General features: G+C 37.8%; 1 protein-coding gene across 5 annotated transcripts in view; it reads left to right on the forward strand.

Moving 5' to 3' along the window:
- EPB41L4A (erythrocyte membrane protein band 4.1 like 4A) overlaps nucleotides 1-18,306 on the forward strand; it is a 248,940-nt gene that overhangs the window by 92,131 nt on the left and 138,503 nt on the right. For all 5 annotated transcript variants that reach the window (XM_070517605.1, XM_044780099.2, XM_070517606.1 and 2 more), the window contains exon 2: nucleotides 10,579-10,683. In XM_070517605.1, coding sequence (XP_070373706.1) covers nucleotides 10,579-10,683 — 105 coding nt within the window. The remainder of the gene's footprint in view (nucleotides 1-10,578; nucleotides 10,684-18,306) is intronic.

The raw sequence follows: 18,306 nt of genomic DNA on the forward strand, positions 1-18,306 counted from the left end.
AGGGCTATTAATGAATTCTCAGAGATTTCATTTTAAGGATATATAACCCATTTTTCTTTTTCCTTAAAAAATGAAAAAAAAAAAGGCTGCAGTTGTAAAAATGTCTTATATTGCCCAGTGTTTCACTATTGATTTTATTCTCTGACCATAATGAATAGGATGGATATGGCAGGGTTTCTGTTCACTTTATGTGTCTCTTCTTACCTATGAGACTTTTTTAGCCCAAAGGTTAATTTCTAAAAACTTTTTATTTGAAATAAAATCAAATTAGACTTACAGAAGAGTTGCAAAGATTGAGTTCCTGAATACCTTTCACTCAGCTTCTCTTAATGTTAATATATTATATAATCATGTTATATTTGTCAAAACTAGGAAATTATATAATCCATATATTGTATATAATGCAAGTAACTAAACTACAAATTATTTTTGGATTTCAACAGTTTTCCTACTAACTTCCTTTTTTTCTTGCAGAATCTAATCCAGGATACCACATTGCGTTTAGAAATATTAATTTTTTAGGTTTATAACATTCGTGCATTTGAAACATTTAGAAGATGTCCAAGACGTATAAGAGAGAGAGAAAAATTTGACTTGTGTTTCAGGCACTTATTTTTATTGGAACTTAATTTTTTAATGCAAACTTGATGAAACCAAAGAGTATGCTTTATGTTAGTCTTGAAAATAGCTCGCCATTGTGGAAATTCTGATTTCTCTTGTCAGTGCTGCTATCTAGTATTTGATTTCTGAGATTCCTTGTGGACTGCTTGGTTTTCTCTTTTGGTTTTATTTTATTACTGACAAGACTTTTGTGAGCTCCTGTTGTAACAAGATTTGTAAGAAACTGGGAGAGGCAGATGTTTGTCTAGTGGCCACGATGTTGCTTTGCTTCTGTTCCTAGACCTTCAGTTAGCTAGCCCGGTGACCTGTGGGCAAGTCACTCATCTCTCCGGTCTCAGTTTCCTCATCTATAAAAGGAAGAAGGCTTGACAAGACTCTTTGGATAAGAATCAAAAACGTTGTCTATTTTACGATATGTTTCATCAAGAACGTACCCTTGTCTTTAGTATAGAAGAGCAAGTCTCAAGCTTTTTAGGCTCAGGATCCCCTTACTCTTTAAAATTACTGAGGACTTCAAAGCACTTTTGTTTCTGTGGGTTATGTCTATGTATATTTACCATATTGTAAATTAAAACTGAGAAATTAAAACTAATTCATTTTTTAAAAACTCATTGTAAAAAAGCCGTTACATGTCAATGTAAATAACATTTTTATAAAAGTAGCTGTATTTATAAAACAAAACAATTTTAGTGAGAAGAGTGACAGTTTTTACATTTTTGCAAATTTCTTTAGTATCTGGCTTAATAGAAGACAGTTGGATTCTCATGTCTGCCTTACGCATTGTCTGTTGTGATATCAAGTGCCATGTAACCTTTGAGAAACTGTGTACTTGTGAGAGGAGAGCAAAAATGACAAACAACAAATTAATAATGTTAGCTATACAGTTTTGACCTCATGGACTACCGAAAGAGTCTCTGGGTCCTCCCAGACCCTGCTTTGAGAACCACTGGTGTAAGAGAATGAGCTGAGGCTTTTAGTCAGATATTTCTGGGTTGGAACCCTGCCTTTACTGTTTATTTCTGTGGGACCGTAGTCAAACTGCTTATCTGCTCTCAGCCTCTGTGACTTCCTTTGTAAAATGGAAATAAAAATTGTTTTTTTAAAAACTTTTGCACAACCCTTGTGGAGATTAAATGAGGCAAAGCATATGAAAGCATCTAACATAATTCTGTAAACGTAGATGCTCAAGATTTACTCTCTGTTACTGTAATTTGAAACTTTACAGTGAAGATAAGTTGAGCAGAGGAAAACATCATAAAGAATGTAACAGGTTTAGAGAGAAAAATCTGGAAATGAGATGTGGTATGTTGTCTGTAAAGATGGCCACCAACAGTTCTTCCAGTCACTCCCTATATGTTTGTCATTCCTCTTATCAAGAGGTAGAGGGGCTGGCCCTGTGGCTGAGTGGTTAAGTTTGCATGCTCTGCTTCGGCGGCCCAGGGTTTTGCCAGTTCGAATCCTGGGTGCGGACATGGCACCGCTCATCAAACCATGCTGAGGCAGCATCCCACATGCCACAACTAGAAGGACCCACAACTAAAAATACACAACTATGTGCCAGGAGGCTTTGGGGAGAAAAAGAAAAACTAAAATCTTAAAACAAACAAACAACAAAAAAAAAGAGAATCTCTTTCCCTTCCCTTTACATCTAGGCTGACCCTGTGACTTGCTTTGACCAACAGAGTGTAGCGAGAATGATGCTGTGCCAGGTCTGGGCCTTAAGAAGCTTGGCAGCTTCTACTTTTACTTTGGAGCCCTCAGACACCGGGGAATGAAACCAGACTACCCTGCTGGAGAGAGAGGCCCTAGATGATGAGGGACGAGGGAGAGAGGCCCAGCCAGCAGCTAGCCATTCTAGTCGCTCCAGGTGAAATGTCAACATGTGAATGAAGCCATCTTGAGTGCTGGAGCCCATGTGAACCTCTAGCCAACACCAGACGGAGCAGACACTTGCTGTCCCTTCTGAGCCCTGCCCAAATTGTAGAATCATGAGCAAATTATGGTTGTTGCTTTAAGCCACTAAGTTTCGAGGTGATTTGTTACACAGCAATAGATAGCTGAAACATTAAATGAAAGTTTAGAAAAGCTTATCAGTGTGAACAAACTCTGATATATGAGAAGTAAACACTTTTTAAATGACTAAATGAGGATTTTCTTTACAAATAACCTCGCCTAGAGGTTGAAAGTAACATATTCAAAACCATCAGATAGTGGTTAACAGTTCTTGGTCTGTGAAGCAATTTCCATTGGTGCCTGAGGAACGTCTCCTTTGTGCCCCTACTTCAGCTTATCCTAATGGGCCTGAGCGAAAAAATTTAACATGGTTCATGTTTTCTGAGAGAACTTGGACTCTATTATGTTAAATATACCAAATAAAAATATAGTGAAATTTTAAAGGCATAACTTCAAACAATTTTTGAAGGGTTCATTTGCCCTTTCTGAAGGAGTAAACTGTTTGTCTCAAATGTAATAGTTATCATTCTGTGCAGCTGGCAAAAACCTGCCTTTCTGGTTTGTAACGTCATGTTAATCTGCAAAGGTGTTATTACTCATTCGAAGAATTCTTTGTTCTGATTTGAAAGCCTCGATGGTATTTTCAAATAAACTTGTCTTACTTGGGAGTGTTTCTCTAAGATTATAAGCCTCTTGTAGCTCTGTTCTTTCCAGAATGTGGCTAGTATGTCAGTAATGAAAGTAATCTATGTCTATTTGCTGAGATTTAAGTGGCATATAATTCACAATCCAGAAATATTTTACAGGCATTTATTTACTCTCACTTGAAAGGTAAATTAATATATTGTAACATTAGAATAAGTTTTTCTGAATGAAGTTCTCAAAAGTCAAATGCTTCCTTTATTTATTTTCTTAACTGTCTCATTGCCAATCTTTTTTGTTTTCCTCATGTTGAAAAACCAAATTCCTATCAATTTATTTTATTGCATAAAGAAATCACTATACGTCTCTGTTTTATATATAAAAATTTAATGTCAGGCGCTTTTATTTTTTGGTATGTTATAAATTTCAAATATAAGATACTTTAAAGTCTGTTAAGTCTATGGAATTACATTAACACTGAAACAAATGTATGTTTTTTAAATTAAAAGTAAACTAAGCAGCTTTGAATCAGTTGATATGCTGAGGTCAGGATAAATGAATCCATCCGTCTTTCTTTGCTTTCATAGGTCTGATTAGTCAAGAAAAATAGAAATCTTCATTAAGAGACAGGAAGAGAGGTTTAATTCCTCGGCCACCATGTTTCCAGTATTGCATCTCTCTCTTCCTTGTTTGTTGGCCCTTCATATTAATTCAGTGACCTTTTAGGGAATTCTTACTATGTGTAAATTATTGGACTGGGTGGGACAGTGGTGTGTAATGCTTAACACCTGCTTTCAAGTGTCTAAATTTTAGTAGAAAAGTTGAGAAGTATAAAATGGCTTTAATAAAGGCAGAATAATATAAGTCTCAGAGATGGGCAGAAATAAGACACTTTGTAGGTTCAGTGAAGGCAGAGGTTGAGGGGATAAGGACAGGCTTTATGGAGAAGGTAGTGCTTGAGCCAGGTCTTGAAGGATAAGTGGGGTTTTGCTGATGACAGAGCAGAGGAGATATTCCACATAAAGGAAACAGTACAGGCAAGCCAAGGCCCAGGGGGACCTCATGAATTCTGTTTCTGATATTTGTGCTGGCACTCAACTCATTTTCTCAAAAGTCTCATTAGTAGAGGTCCCTTATGTGTTTAAGACAATATTTTAATTTCTTCGTTTTTCATAAAACCCTTGGGCATGTCGCTAAGTGCCGTGGTCATACTTATAGCTTATTTTGTAGGATCCCGATGAATGCCTGATTTTGTCAGAGACTTGTTCTAGAAATGGTCAGAAAAAACTGGGAGTTGTGCTAAATACCATCATATTCATGTCTTTCCTTTGCTAAGTACTCAAAGAAGGAAAGTTAATAAACAAGATTTCCTTAAACTTCAAATGAAACTAACCATCTAACTTAGAAGTAAAGCCCCTGTCTCAGTGTTTTTAAGTCCTGGGACATGTAACTTCCACACTGGTGTAGGAGGCCTGTCGTAGAGCTACCATACTCAAAGGGCTGTGGAAGAATTCAGATTAAGAAGTCTTAAAGTAACTTTTTTGGGGAGGAATGGGGAATGTGTAAATGTGTAAATATGGTCAGCAAATTGACAGCTCAACACCGTAGTCCTCTCTTGGCTCTATGCGTTTTGCTTACTTTACACTTGATAGTACATGAACCAAATCCACAAAACAGCTACTTTCATGAGCAAAAAAGGTAATGACTAGTTTCTGCTTGACAGACTTTTCCTTTTTAAAATTATTTTTACACAAGTAAAATGTGTGCATGGTAACTTGTCAAATGTACAAAAAAAGCCTCTGATAAAAACCAAGTACCTCTCTATCTCACTTTCTAGAAGTTTCTTAGTCACTGTGTAGCTCCAGGGCTTCTCTAGGGCTCTGATAGGCCAATCAACTGCTTTCCCCATCAAGGATCTTTGTATTATATTCTGGGTGCATCTTGCTCTCCTCTGGCATTTTTATTAACGTATTTTTTCCCATCTTCTAGAGATTAATCATCTGCCGGCATATAATAGGTACTCAATAAATATTTGAATGAATGAAGTCATGTTTCTTTCATAATATTCTTGATGGTACTTACTTGTCCTTTTCTAGTAATAAGTCCTGCAACTGGTCTGTTCCTTGCCCAGTGTAGCTGAAGTTTGTTCTTCGGCTCTCACCTCGGTTCTCTATCAGTTCTTAATTTCTTTATTCAAGGGTGATTTCTTCTAAACCTGGAGACTTTCAACCTGAACTGCAAAGTAGAACCCGCAGGCAATCTCTGTGAAGAACCCACATGAAGAATGAAATTATCCACAAGTATAAGAGCAGAAGGCATAACAATGGAATACAAATTTGGGAGAGGGGGATTGGAAGGCGTCAGGGCAGGCCTGGCAGAAAGGTGGGTTGGTGATGTGCACCCCCACCCCAGGAGAGGGTTTACTTATGGCACCATGCTTCTGAGTCTTGTCATATTACAGTGTGACAGGTAAGAGGTTTTCATGTACATGTATGCTTGAAGTAGTGACAGAAATATAGTATTTCTGAGATCCACCTGGCTCTGCTCCAGGTACATGTGTAGACATACCCGTAATGTGCAGAAAGCTGTAGAGGGAATCATGAGACGTGTCTTTTCCTAGGTTAGCTCTGGATTCATTGCATAACGCTGCATGCTTTCCTTGTGGTTTCTCTGTGAGGCTAACAAATATGCTAAAGGGTGACATTTGTAAACTATTTTCAGCACCAGATTCGATATAAATGCAAAACTGTCACAGAGGATTGACGGACTATGTTCTGGTATTTTTGGAATGGTAGTTTTGGAAAACAGTGATTCCTTCTATGCATGAAATTTTTGTACTTTCCAAACTACTGAGTTGGTTTTCCAAGCTTGCTTTTCTGTGTATTCTTCATGAGTAAAGTATTATATCTTTTTTCATGCTTTATGAATAGATTATGAAAACTAACATTTCTCTGGAAGTAGAGGCATGAAATGTTTTTCATAAAGACAGCTTTGATTTATATATTAAAAATAAAATCTGCCCCCTTTCAATGCTTTAATTTCAAGCTCATTGATACCTCTTTTGTTCAAATCAAGTGGAATCGTGTAGCTCTACCTGCTCTAGTTACTCTGTCTGTGCCTGGATGTGAGAACAGACGCAAGATGGAACACTAGGCTCATATGCCAGCCTTCCAGAAATACTCTGAACTAACAGGAAAGATATGTGTGCATATTCTACAGCAGCTTGTAAAATAAGAAAAACTGATCTCAGTAGGCCAGAAATTATAAAAAATTCTTGAGGCAAAAGGCAAATGTAAAACAATTGAAGGTGAAACTATATCCCAAAACATGGGCAAGAGAAATATGGAACGAGGTTAGTGATAGATTAAGGATTGCTCCAAGTTTAGTGGCTGTGGATATATTGAGATTAGGAGAGAATTTGAGTAACTATCAGGGCAATGGCTATACGCACTGCGAGATACCCAGGGTCTTTCCAGTGAATTCTTTCATGGTTACTTAGAATAGACTATTACTGTTTGCAACCAAGAACTCTGCCAGTTGTGCTTATGTTTCTAGGATAAATTCATGATATTTTTAGTATACCATTTCACCCAATTTTCTATATTGTTACTCTGGGTTTTTACTGTGTCTCTGGCATGGCTCTTGGGTCCAAACACACATATTCACTGCTCCCACAGGGCAGGGGAAGGGAGGCTGGTGGATTGCCTGGCTCCTCCTGTTTAGAACAAATGCTCAGGAATCAGTCACCATCACTCTTTGTCACAATTGATTCCACCTCTGAATGCCTCTGTTGTTGGACACCCTGCTGTTAGGAGCCACTGCTATGAATGAATTCTCAACTCTTTCTTCCTTTTTTCATGACTTGCTCAGAAGTCAAAGTCTTTGGCCGAAACCAGATCATGCGTTGTGGCCCAGTCGCCAGGTGTTAGGGAGTCTGGTTCCTGTCTCCAACAAGACTCACATAATGAGAGATTCTCTCCAAATAGGGATGGGCTTGATATTATACACCAAAAACGAAAGAACTAAAATAGGAAATTCTCTATTAAGGATATTTGACATTAGAAACTCTTTTAAGTGTAACTCATAGATGAAAGGACAAAAATCATGTAATCATCTCAGATTCCCAAAAAGAAGTTGATAAAATTATTGCCCATTCTTAATTAAAAATTAAAATAGGTTAAAACAAAACAAAAACAAAAAGATCAAAAAAGCAAGAATAAAAGGAGGCTTCTGTTTGATAAAGGGTATGTAAAAGGGCTTTATAGCAACCATTATACTTCGTGGTGAAATTTTAGAAGCGATTACATTAAAGTCAGGAAAAGATAGGGATGGATGTTCTCACAACTACCAGTCATCCTCTGTTGAGGCCCCAGCTGATATAGTAAGAAGAAGAAATATGGAGGAGGTGTGTTGAAAAGGAAGAACTAGAACACTTAGTATTTGTGGAAAATGTGGTTAGGTGAAAAGACTCCATCGACAAACTCTTTTCACCATATAAGAGTTTAGCAAGGTGGCTGGGAAATAGACCAATGTAGAAAAATCAGTTGCTTCCCAATACATTAGCAATAGCCACTCAAAGGATAATATAATGATAAAACTATAGAATAGCTAAGAATAAGCCTGTATTAGTTTTCTATTGCTGCATAACAAATGACCACAAATTAGTGGTTAAATATACCCCTATTTATTATCTCACTATTCTGTGGATCAAAAGTCCATGATGGCGTGACTGGGTTCTATGCTCAGTCTTCCAAGGCTGAAATCAAGGTGTTGGTCTGCAGGGCTCTTCTCTGAAGGCTCTGAGGAAGAATCCACTTCCAAACTCTTCCAGGTTGTTAGCAAGATCCAGTTCTTCTGGCTGTAGGACTTGGGCTCCCATTTCCTTACTGGTTGTCAGCTGGGAACAACTCTCAGCTCCTTGAGGCTGCTCGCACTGTCTGCTGAAGCAGTTTCTGTAGATGGCCCGCTCCAACTTTCAAGAGGCAAGGACCTGTGAAGTTTCCTTATGCTTTGATATCTTTGACTTTTCTTCTGCCTTTCTCTTTGTTGAAGAAAGTGCTTTGTTTGTGAGGGTTCAAGTGGTTAGGTCAGATCCGCTCCAATCATCTCCCTATATTAAGGCCAACTGTGACATAGAACATAACACAATCACAGGAGTGATATTTTGTCATACTCACTGGTTCCCGGGGTGAGAGCAGGATGTTTTGGGGAGGGGGCATTTTGTAAACTCTGCCTGCCACAATGCCCAAATAGAATTTTATAATAAAAGACCTACATGAAAAAAAGTATAAAATTTCCTTGAAGGATATAAAAGAAAACCATGTAGGTTTTACTTTGGAAATATCCTATCAGATCCCCCCAATCATGTAGTCTATCAGTTAAATTTAATTCCAGTCAGATTCCCAACAGAATTGTTTATTAAGTTGGCAAGCTGGTTCTAAACTTCCTCTACTAGAGGAAAATGTCTAAGAATTGGCAAAGACAATTTTGAAAAAGAATGATGGATATCAACAAATTATGTTAAACTAAACTCATGAAAATCTTGGAGTATTGGTCCAGGAATAATCCATGGAGTAGAATGAGGGTTCATTTCGTAGATGAGAAAGTTGTTTCAAATCAAAAGGGAAATGATGGCCTTTTTGGTAAATGCTAATACAATTGTCTATACATTTGGAATCAAAGTTAGGCCGTTATCCCAAGCACAAAAATAATTTCCAGATGGAGTGAAGAGCTAAATATACTAAATACAATTGTATAAGTAATAGAAGCACTTAAGAGAATTTGCTGATAAACTTCTGGTTAGAGAATGCCTAACCCAAATGCTGGGAAATACAATTGGTTAGTAAACACTTGATAGAGCATTTACTTTTATTAGTGTCAGGAAAATGCAATTTAAAACAATTCCCCCTTCACCTCTTTTGTTCGTTCTGATTGGGAAAAAAATTGCTCAATCCAAATGTTGGCAAGGTGTGTACTCTCATTGAATAATTGTAGTGGTCTTTTTGGCAGTGCTTATTGTAATTTTAAGTATGCATATCCTTCAAATGAGTGATTTCACTTCCAGATTTTTACCTTAGCTAAAAACACAGGTACATGAGCACAAAGAGGCATTTACAGGGTGTGACATTGTTATTATAGCAGAAAATGTCCAACAACCTAAAGATCCATCAGGGAAGGGCTTTTTGTTTATAAATTATCTAATGGATTTTGAAAAAGAGACCAATTAAGTTTAACCAAGGTAATTTAGAGGAAAACAAAATACCTCTGGGATTTGTAACAAGAACTGTCTTCTCCCAGCATCTGTTCTTATCACCCATTTTATAATACATTTAATCAAAACATTTCCCGTATGTTACAAATCCGTTTTCTAAAAATAGTTCAATATTGAATACTCACCGTACATAAGTAAGCACATAAAGGTAATTCTCAGAGGGAAGATGCAACTGAACAAAGGCCTGCTTCATTACCATAGTGTATGACTTCTTGGGGATTTCTTTTAGTACTTTGTTAAACCTGCCAATCACGGGGCAAGAGAAGAAAAGTCTGGATCTGTATGTATACCATTGAAATGGATTATTTTCAAGATTAATGTATGTGGAGTAGTGCTTGCTGGTTAAATGTTTATCTTGTGTGTGTGAATAATTGGTATTTAATACATTATATGATAAGAATCTTAATTTAAAGAATCTCTATATAGTGGGAGGGGGAGAAGAGAGATTAGATTTTTAGATAGGTGTCAGCATTTACAGAGCTGGTGAGGGAAGTGTTTTCTTTATGTCTGTGCTTATGTGAAAGAGATAAAGTAAAATATCTTTACAAGGGCTTTTCAGAACGTTAACTTTGGCAGCTTTAACTTTAATAAATGTCAGTGTATTAGTTGAGGATTGAAAATAAAAACTTTGGCTATTGTTATTTTTATTTTATATGTCTTCTGTATTAGTTGTGAGAGTAATGCTGTAGGTGAAAATTGCTTTTTAAAGTGAAAGAATTGTGATATTTTAACCAAAGAAAGTGTTTTTTTTTTTTTTGATGAATGTATTAGGTGCTCTTCATGTAAAAGATTGTTTATTAGAAGACAAATTTTGTCTTGAAGATAATTTACAATTCCATAAGAAAAGAAGCTTATATTAATTTAAAACTCATTACAGTTTTAAAATTGCTTTCCAAAGCAATTTTTTAATACACTTTGGTTAGAACCCCTCTTTTCTTTGTAATGAAGGTGGAACTTAGAGGGAACCATGGGCTAATAAAATCGCTCCCGTTGTGAGCACAACTAATAAAAGATGAGAACTATGACTGTGTCCCACTGAGAAAGACAAGACACCTTGTTAAAAAAAATAAAACTGTGAATTATTTTTGCAGAAGTCGACGAAGGGTTCTGTTGTCCTTGACCACGTGTTCCGTCACATAAACCTTGTGGAGATAGATTATTTTGGGCTGCGCTACTGTGATAGAAGCCATCAGACGGTGAGTACAATGACTTCATATTAAATATTTCACTCTATCTCTGGCCTTTTCTAATGTGGTTTTAGGTGGTTAGATTCTTTATAAAATGAAAATAATTTTGAAAACCTTAAACATATTTTCCCTTGCTGATTTCTTTCATTTTTTCCCTCTTTTGCCAAAAATCTTATATGTTCACAACTTATATGTGTGTACTCTTCTTTGCCAGTAGTTTATATGGTTTCCATTTTGAAACCAGATCATAGGAGTACTTTCCATTTGTGCTGTTATGAGGGCTGAGTAAGCTGTTTAATGTGTTAGGAGGCAGGTGGCTGGTCTCGTGAAGTGACAGATATTGACTTTATGAAAGTAAATGATTAAAGAGAAGAAATACATGCAGTGTAAAAAGATGCCTATCTAAGTTGTAGAAGTTGGATGACCAATTATAAAATAAATGGGGGTTTTCGTTCATGAGCTTGATGGAGTAGTAATGGTACCAAACTTCTGGTGTCTGATGTCAATTGTTCAGGAGGGTTTAAGTAAGAACATTTTCCTGGATGGTTGGATGGTAGAGTTACTAAGAAGCTCACCATATTGGTTAGTGTGTGTATGTCAATACATGGTTCTGAAAAGCTATCTCTTGGATGATGAAGAGAGGGAAGACCTTGAAGGTGATGATTTTGAGGTATGAAGGGATATTCATTAGTGACTTTTGTTTTAGTCTAAGAAAGATCTTAACCTCAGATAGACACAATCTTATTATGCAAAGTGCTTATATGCGTACCTTAAAAATACCCTATTTGACCTACCTTTTATTTTTCATTCTGTTCAACTCCTGTTGAAATAAAGATTTCCTTCTCTACCTTCATTGGTTCTGCCAGCCTCCACTGGGTCATCTGGGGTCTGTTCAGTGAGAGACATGATTGTCTGAGTGGAGTTTCTCTGCCCTGGTCCCAGTAATGTGCTAGCGTGAGAAAAGGCTGGCAAATGGAATGCTATTGATGGTGATAACCTGTGATTTTTCTTGAGCTAGTTCCATAACCTATTCTGTTTCACAGAAGGCTTTCACAAAGTAGGAATAAAAAATTGGGTGTGTTGGTTAGCTTTCCATAGAAAGGAATAGATTTCTAAAGGCAACGGTCATTAATGTGCACTTCAAAGAAAAGCAAGTGGACATATTCATAAGTTCACTGACTTCTATCGTGTACAGGGCATAAATCAATATAGCAGAGCTGTAAATCTATACTGAAAGATTAAATTGAAGGCTATAGAAGATATCTTGCATTACACTCATATTTTTGAAATAACTTTTTTCCTAGCAGAGAAAAATACAGTTTCCTGATCTTATCTGATATGTCAGACCTTGCCTGGAAAGATTGACTGTCTTGCTAAAATTATATAGACCTTATCTGTCTTTTTTTTTTAAAACTTTGCAAAGAAAAAAATGTGAAAACCTAGAGAATTTCATTTCAAACAATTGCCCGTATCACTGCCAAAGAATTAGTAGTTGGTATTGATTGTTTATGCAAAGTTTTCTAGCGCTTAAGACCAAAAAGCTTTTTTCCTCTTACCTTTATTTCTAAGGGTTGGCATTTGTGATAATGTTTATAATACAAGTATTTTAGGAGAAAACAAATTACGAAATGAGAAGGAGAATGCGCTTAAGATGTTTTTAATGTGGTAAGAACATCAATGTGTAAATTACAAGAAAAGACTATTTTTTGCTTCCTAAATTTCTTTCTGTCTAATGAACTCAGATAAAATAGAGATGATTTGTAAACATTGCTTAGTCTCTGCATGTTCAGATGTATTGTTTGATTATCTTATATTCCTTTTAATTGTAGGACGCTGTGAGAATAAGGTCGTGAAAATTTGCCCTTCCTCTAGGTAACCATTTCATCAAAGTGTCCCAGTTCTGGAGGGCTGCTGGAGTATCTGGGTAGGAACATGTAATTCCACCCCTGATTCTCTTCTCTTGGGTACTGAGCAGAGCTTAGGGTCTCCCTCAGGAAAAGCTCAGGCAGGCTTTTCACTCTAGAAGGGCACCCACCCAAGGCACAACTTTAAGTTTCTGGGAAAATTGTTGATAAACCCCAAATTGTGTTTCCCTGTCCTCTCTCTATATTAGTAGGAGCAGCCCTGCATATTCCATTGTTACTTAAGGTAAATAAGAATTTAAAGAATAACCCTATGTTAGAACAGTGCAGGACATGGTGAAAAATCTTTGTCTTAGAAAGAGAGTAATGATTTCCGTGAATGGCCCTGAATTAGTGTACATTAGTTTGGGTTTTGTGTATTGCTTTGCCCTTTTCCACACCCAAAAGTTTATTTCCAATGGGGAATGCCTGTGTAAGAATCTTTGGTATAATTAAGATCTACATAGAGAAGACTTTGAGGCCCTAAGAGGGACCACTTGGGTTAACTCTCGAGGTGAGAGAAAGTGGGAGAAGGAACTGGGGATAAAAGGAAAGAAAGATGACAAGAGAAGAAATGGCTCACATAGATGTAAAGCCCTAGGCTGTTCCTCCCACTCTCCCACCAGCAATGGATCATGCACTGGGGCCATGCCCAACTCTGGCTGGGGTTGAAGGAATAGACTGGGCAGCCTGCAGCACTGCTAGTCAGCCAGTTGCGGTCAAAGTATAAGCAAATGAACTGAACTGGCAGTGGCTGAAGGGCCATGGGGCAAGGGTCACAGAGGGCTTTATTCTCACCTAGGAGGTTTAGTGTGCGTTGCATGAGAAAGTAGGTGGCTACCCCACAGAATTAGAGAGCAACATGCCTGGTGAACATGTCCCTAGGACAGGTAGATCTTACATGACAACGAACTTGTCTGTCCTGAAGAACCAGGGTAACTGAGAGGCTTGGATCTAGACATTTCTTTACCATCACCTATAACCATCGTTGTCATCGATGTGCCAGGTTCCTGTTGTCATTACATGCTCAGAACAACTGTTCAAGTTCAATATCATTATCCTGCCATTAGAGATGAAGAAACGGAAGCTAAAAAGATTAAGCAACTTTCCCAAGGTCACATAACCAGCAAGTATTAGGACCAGAATTCAAACCTGTCTTCATGTCTCCAAGACCTTTCAACCACTATAATATCTTGACTTGAATGCATGTAAGATGAAAGTGTTTGCATATTTAGGATACTACAGAATTCTCTCTCTCTATGTAATTTATATATGTTTGTTGAGAGGAGTTAAATGGCATTTTCCAATAAGTAAACTTCTCAGATTGACCTTGTGGCAAGAAAGTTTACTGAGGTCTTTGTATATTTTATACGTTCATGTGGTCGATAGTTATCTAATTCAGTCAATAATTATTTAATGTGGTCAGTAGTTATTTAATGAATGCCTAATATGTGCAGGCCATGTTTAGAGCTTTCTCTGTTTTTCAGTCTCAGGAATTCTGAGGAAAGGGAATTTACTGCCTGGAATATTAAGTGAAAAAATACAAATTTTACCAAATTACACATTGCATGAAACCACATCCTGGGAAATTCATGTAACCAATGCATTGATTCAGGTATTAACCTATGTGTAAAGAATAACAGCAATAAACCTTGCTAACAGAAATAAATCTTGGTGGAGCCAGCTTCTCTCTAAGGAGTGCTGCTGACTTGATTTGGAACACTCTGGGTGCCATAATTTCTTCTCTTCTCAGGTAGGGTCTGTAAAAGAATCTCTAGGAAATGAAAATAACTTTGTGAAGACATGTTTACTGAGGCTGAATTAACATAACACTGCATGTGTTAACTCAGACTTACTTTTATAAAATAATCTCTGAACAATGCACCATGGGGTTCACATACTTGCAGTTCTTTTTCCTAAAGACAAACAGGAAAGCACTTAGCCTGGGCACAGAGCCTACTTTGTGTTCTGCTCTGGCCTGTGTCATCAGGTTCTTTCTTGATCCAGGCTGGTCTGTGCAGGGAATGTATCTCTTTTATATCAGGGCTTTGGTTTGACTTAGAGAAAATTCCCACCCTTGCTTTAAGGTGGATGGGAGGCAGTCTGTCACAGGGATTACAAGAACACACATGGGAATCAGAGATTTAGATTTGTCTAATGACCCTGCCACTTATTAGCTGTAAATATTTAAAATTCTCTTAAAGTACTGACCATTAATCTAGAACAGCAGAACTTCCAGAAAAGTTTTCTCCCTTCAGTGCATTCTGGGACTGCGTATCACCAGTTTAGTTGCTTGCTCAGCAGGAACACCTCATTCTCCCCATGGCATGTGACCTCGCAGCTCAGCTTGCTATATGTTTACTTTGAATGGGTACCAGCTCTCTTAATACTCCGTGTCCTGATCCCCAGTGCCTGTGAGTGACTGTGCAGATGTAATTAAGGATCTTGTGATGGGGAGAGTATCCTGGATTATCCAGGTGAGACCAATATAATTACGAGTGTCCTTACACATGAAAGAGGGAGGCAGGAGAGTCAGAGAGAAGCAGATATGCCAGTGGAAGCAGAGGTCAGAGTCATGACTTTACTAGAACGAGACCTTGATCTGAGGAATGCAGGCAGTCTCTAGAAGCTGGAAAAGGCAAGGAAATGGATTCTTCCCTGGATCCTCCAGAAGGAACACAGTTTACACTTTGATTTTAGCCAATGTCTTAGTCAGTTTGGGCTGCTATAACAAATTTACCATCGACTGGGTGGTTTAAAAAGGAAACATTTATTTCTCACAGTTCTGGAGGCTGGAAGTCTGAGAACAGGGTGCCAGCTTGGTTGGGTTCTGGTGAAAGTCCACTTCCAGGTTACAGACAGCTGACTTTGCTTGTAACATCACACAGTGAAAAGAGAACTAGCTGGCTCTCTGGTCATTTCTTTTAAGGGCACCAATCCCATTCATGAGGGCTCTACCTTCCAGAACTAATTCCTTCCAAAAGGCCCCACTTCCAAAATACCATCATATTCAGATTAGGGTTTCAACATACGAACTTTGGGAGGATGCAAACATTGTCTGTTGCACCCAGTGAGACCATTTTGGACTTCTGACCTTCAAAATTGTAACATAATAAATTTCTGTTTTTAAGCCACCAAGTTGATAGTAATTTGTTACAGTAGCAAATAAGAAACTAATACACGTGGTTATGGTGGGAAGCATTTTATCTGGCCTGCTTGGAAATGTGAGGGCTTTCTTGTTTGGGTTTACCACATTAGGCGGAAACCTGGAACACTATTACTTTCCCTGGGTCATAATAGCATATATCCTTCTGCAGATACTCAGGATTTCTGTGATAAGAGCTGCATGTGCATCCCGAGAGGTCCATGAGCAATATTAGCTGCTGCTTCAAGATTATTTAGGTTCCTTATTATGAGCGAGGGCTGGTGAGTTCTGTTGATGATAGGCAGAGAGTTAAAATTACAATGTAGACGGTTTGCTTTTAAGAATTGGGTGAATTTGAAGTTACTCTGAGGCTGGAAGGAACAAAAGCCACCTTTTGGGTGTTCAGAAGTTATTATAAATGGAGTGTGATGTGATGGAACAGATAGCTAAGTACCTTTGGAGTCACAAGATAGGTCTGAGTCCTGTGTTTGCACCTAACAAATGGTCAAGTCACTTAATTTTTCTGAATCTTGAGGGTAATAATGCCTACGCTTCCCCAACTCAGGATTGTTGTAGGACTAAATTAGAGAACACGTGAGAGCTCTTTGTAGATTATAAGGTGTTAAGCATGTTAGAAGGCCTTTCCTCTTGAAAGTCAGTTTGAGGAAAATATTACTGGTGTTGTATTTTTTTAAAAAAGTGGAGTAGAGGAAAGAAGGAAACAGTCTGGAGCAAGGAAGAGAGAAAATCAAACAAGCTCTTGACTCTTAAACACCTTCGGAGATTTTTGAAGATGAGTTTTGTTGATATTGAAAGCAGTAATAAGCATAAATGTGATATCCCAATATTACTACTGGTTTTAAAATTAGTAGTTATAATCATACCTTATTTTAACATTAGCACTTGAGGCTCCTTTACAAATTACTCCTTCAAAGGCAAAGGTTCTGTATAATTAGAGCTTTTCTCAGAGTATGGATTTCAACCTGGCTTTGAGAATCAGGCTGCTGGATCTGCTGCCCCAAGACTTCGTAAGTCAGAGAAAAGGGGGACCGTGTAGCATGCAGATACAGCCAGTGTGTGAATGTCCTCTTCTCATAGCAAACTCTTCTTTGGCTTCACTAAGACAATACAAGTAATCATATGGTACTGTTGATGCAAAATAACCAATAACCATTCTATAGATAAGAGAAAGGTGAGCGGTACTTAAACCAAACTGAGGATTAAAACCCGGGAAGGCTTTTTCCAGAAAGGAAGAAAGTGTTTGGAGAAGCATGGTTTTCAGTACAATCTTATATCTTTTTAAAACAAAGAATGTACGTTAAATAAACCCAGGATACATATTCAGAGTTTCAAGGAGTTATTCAGTTGCAAATTAGCAGGTCAACATGACCCTGATGTTGGGAAAGTGACTATTAAGGGCATTAGCAATAGGGGCATAGGAGGGAAGGTATGCATTCTTATCTTAAGAGAGTGCATTCTTTAATGGTTAAAGCAGATATACAGGTATGTTTGATAGGCCATAACTCAGACTGTTTAGTTCAAGCTGAATCAATTTTAAACCCAAATAGTTATCCCATATACCTCAATATGTGAAAATCTCTCATTAGTACCTCTCCAACTTCTTGACTCTCCACAGACACTTAGTTGCTTCTTACCCATCCTTTCCTCTCTCACAATGGAAGAGCCCCAATGCCTCTCACTTCTCTATCTCTAATCTTCTCCCTCTCCATTCCCTCTCTTCCCTCAGGGTTTGGGCATGTTCAAGTCTCTATCATTTAAAGCCACTTTTCTCCCACTCCCATGCTTTCCTCTGGCTACTGCAAGTTGACTCCCTCTGTGTCACTCCTCGACTCGAGAAAGCCTTGTCTCAATTCGTTGCCTCCACTTGCAAATCCCATTCATTCCTCAACTTCTCACAGTTCAGCTTTGATACGTATCATGCCACTGAAACTGTCCTCAGGGTCTCTAGTTGCCAAATCCAAGTCACATTTTCAGCCCTAATCTTTCTTGACCTTTATGTTGCCTTGACCCTAATGACTCAGTCCTTCTTGAAATCTCATTTTGCTCTTATGACAGCCTGTTCTTTGTTTTCCTCTTTTCAAGTTTACTTCTGATTATTCTTATTCAGTCTTTTTATGATCACTTCTCCTCTGCCTGTTCCATACAATGTTGATATTTACCAGGATTTTGTCCTTGATTGTCTTATGCTCCAACTGGGTTCAGGCTCACACGTTTAATTCTACCTCTTCTAGCACTATTTGTCCCTGAGACAGTTTTCTTAATATATATAAACTAAACTGTGTATACATTAGTATCCTCCCCGCCACCCTCGAATGCTGAGTATTACTGAGTAAAAATGATTTTCATCTGTTGAGCACTAATAGGCAGGCTCTGCCGTGAATAACGATGTTCTTCTTTGTATCCTGATTTATTGTATTTTGCAGTGTGAGTGAGATTTCACTTTCTGTAATTTTATGTTCTGGCAAACGCCCGTAATGACTAAGATGTGTGTAAGTGGATATAAGTCCTGTTGCAAAGAAAGAAAGGAAGTTTGTCATGCTGGATTATTACGAATTGGAACTTTTA

Source organism: Equus asinus, chromosome 9 (assembly GCF_041296235.1).
Source record: "Equus asinus isolate D_3611 breed Donkey chromosome 9, EquAss-T2T_v2, whole genome shotgun sequence".
Lineage (NCBI taxonomy): Eukaryota > Metazoa > Chordata > Mammalia > Perissodactyla > Equidae > Equus > Equus asinus.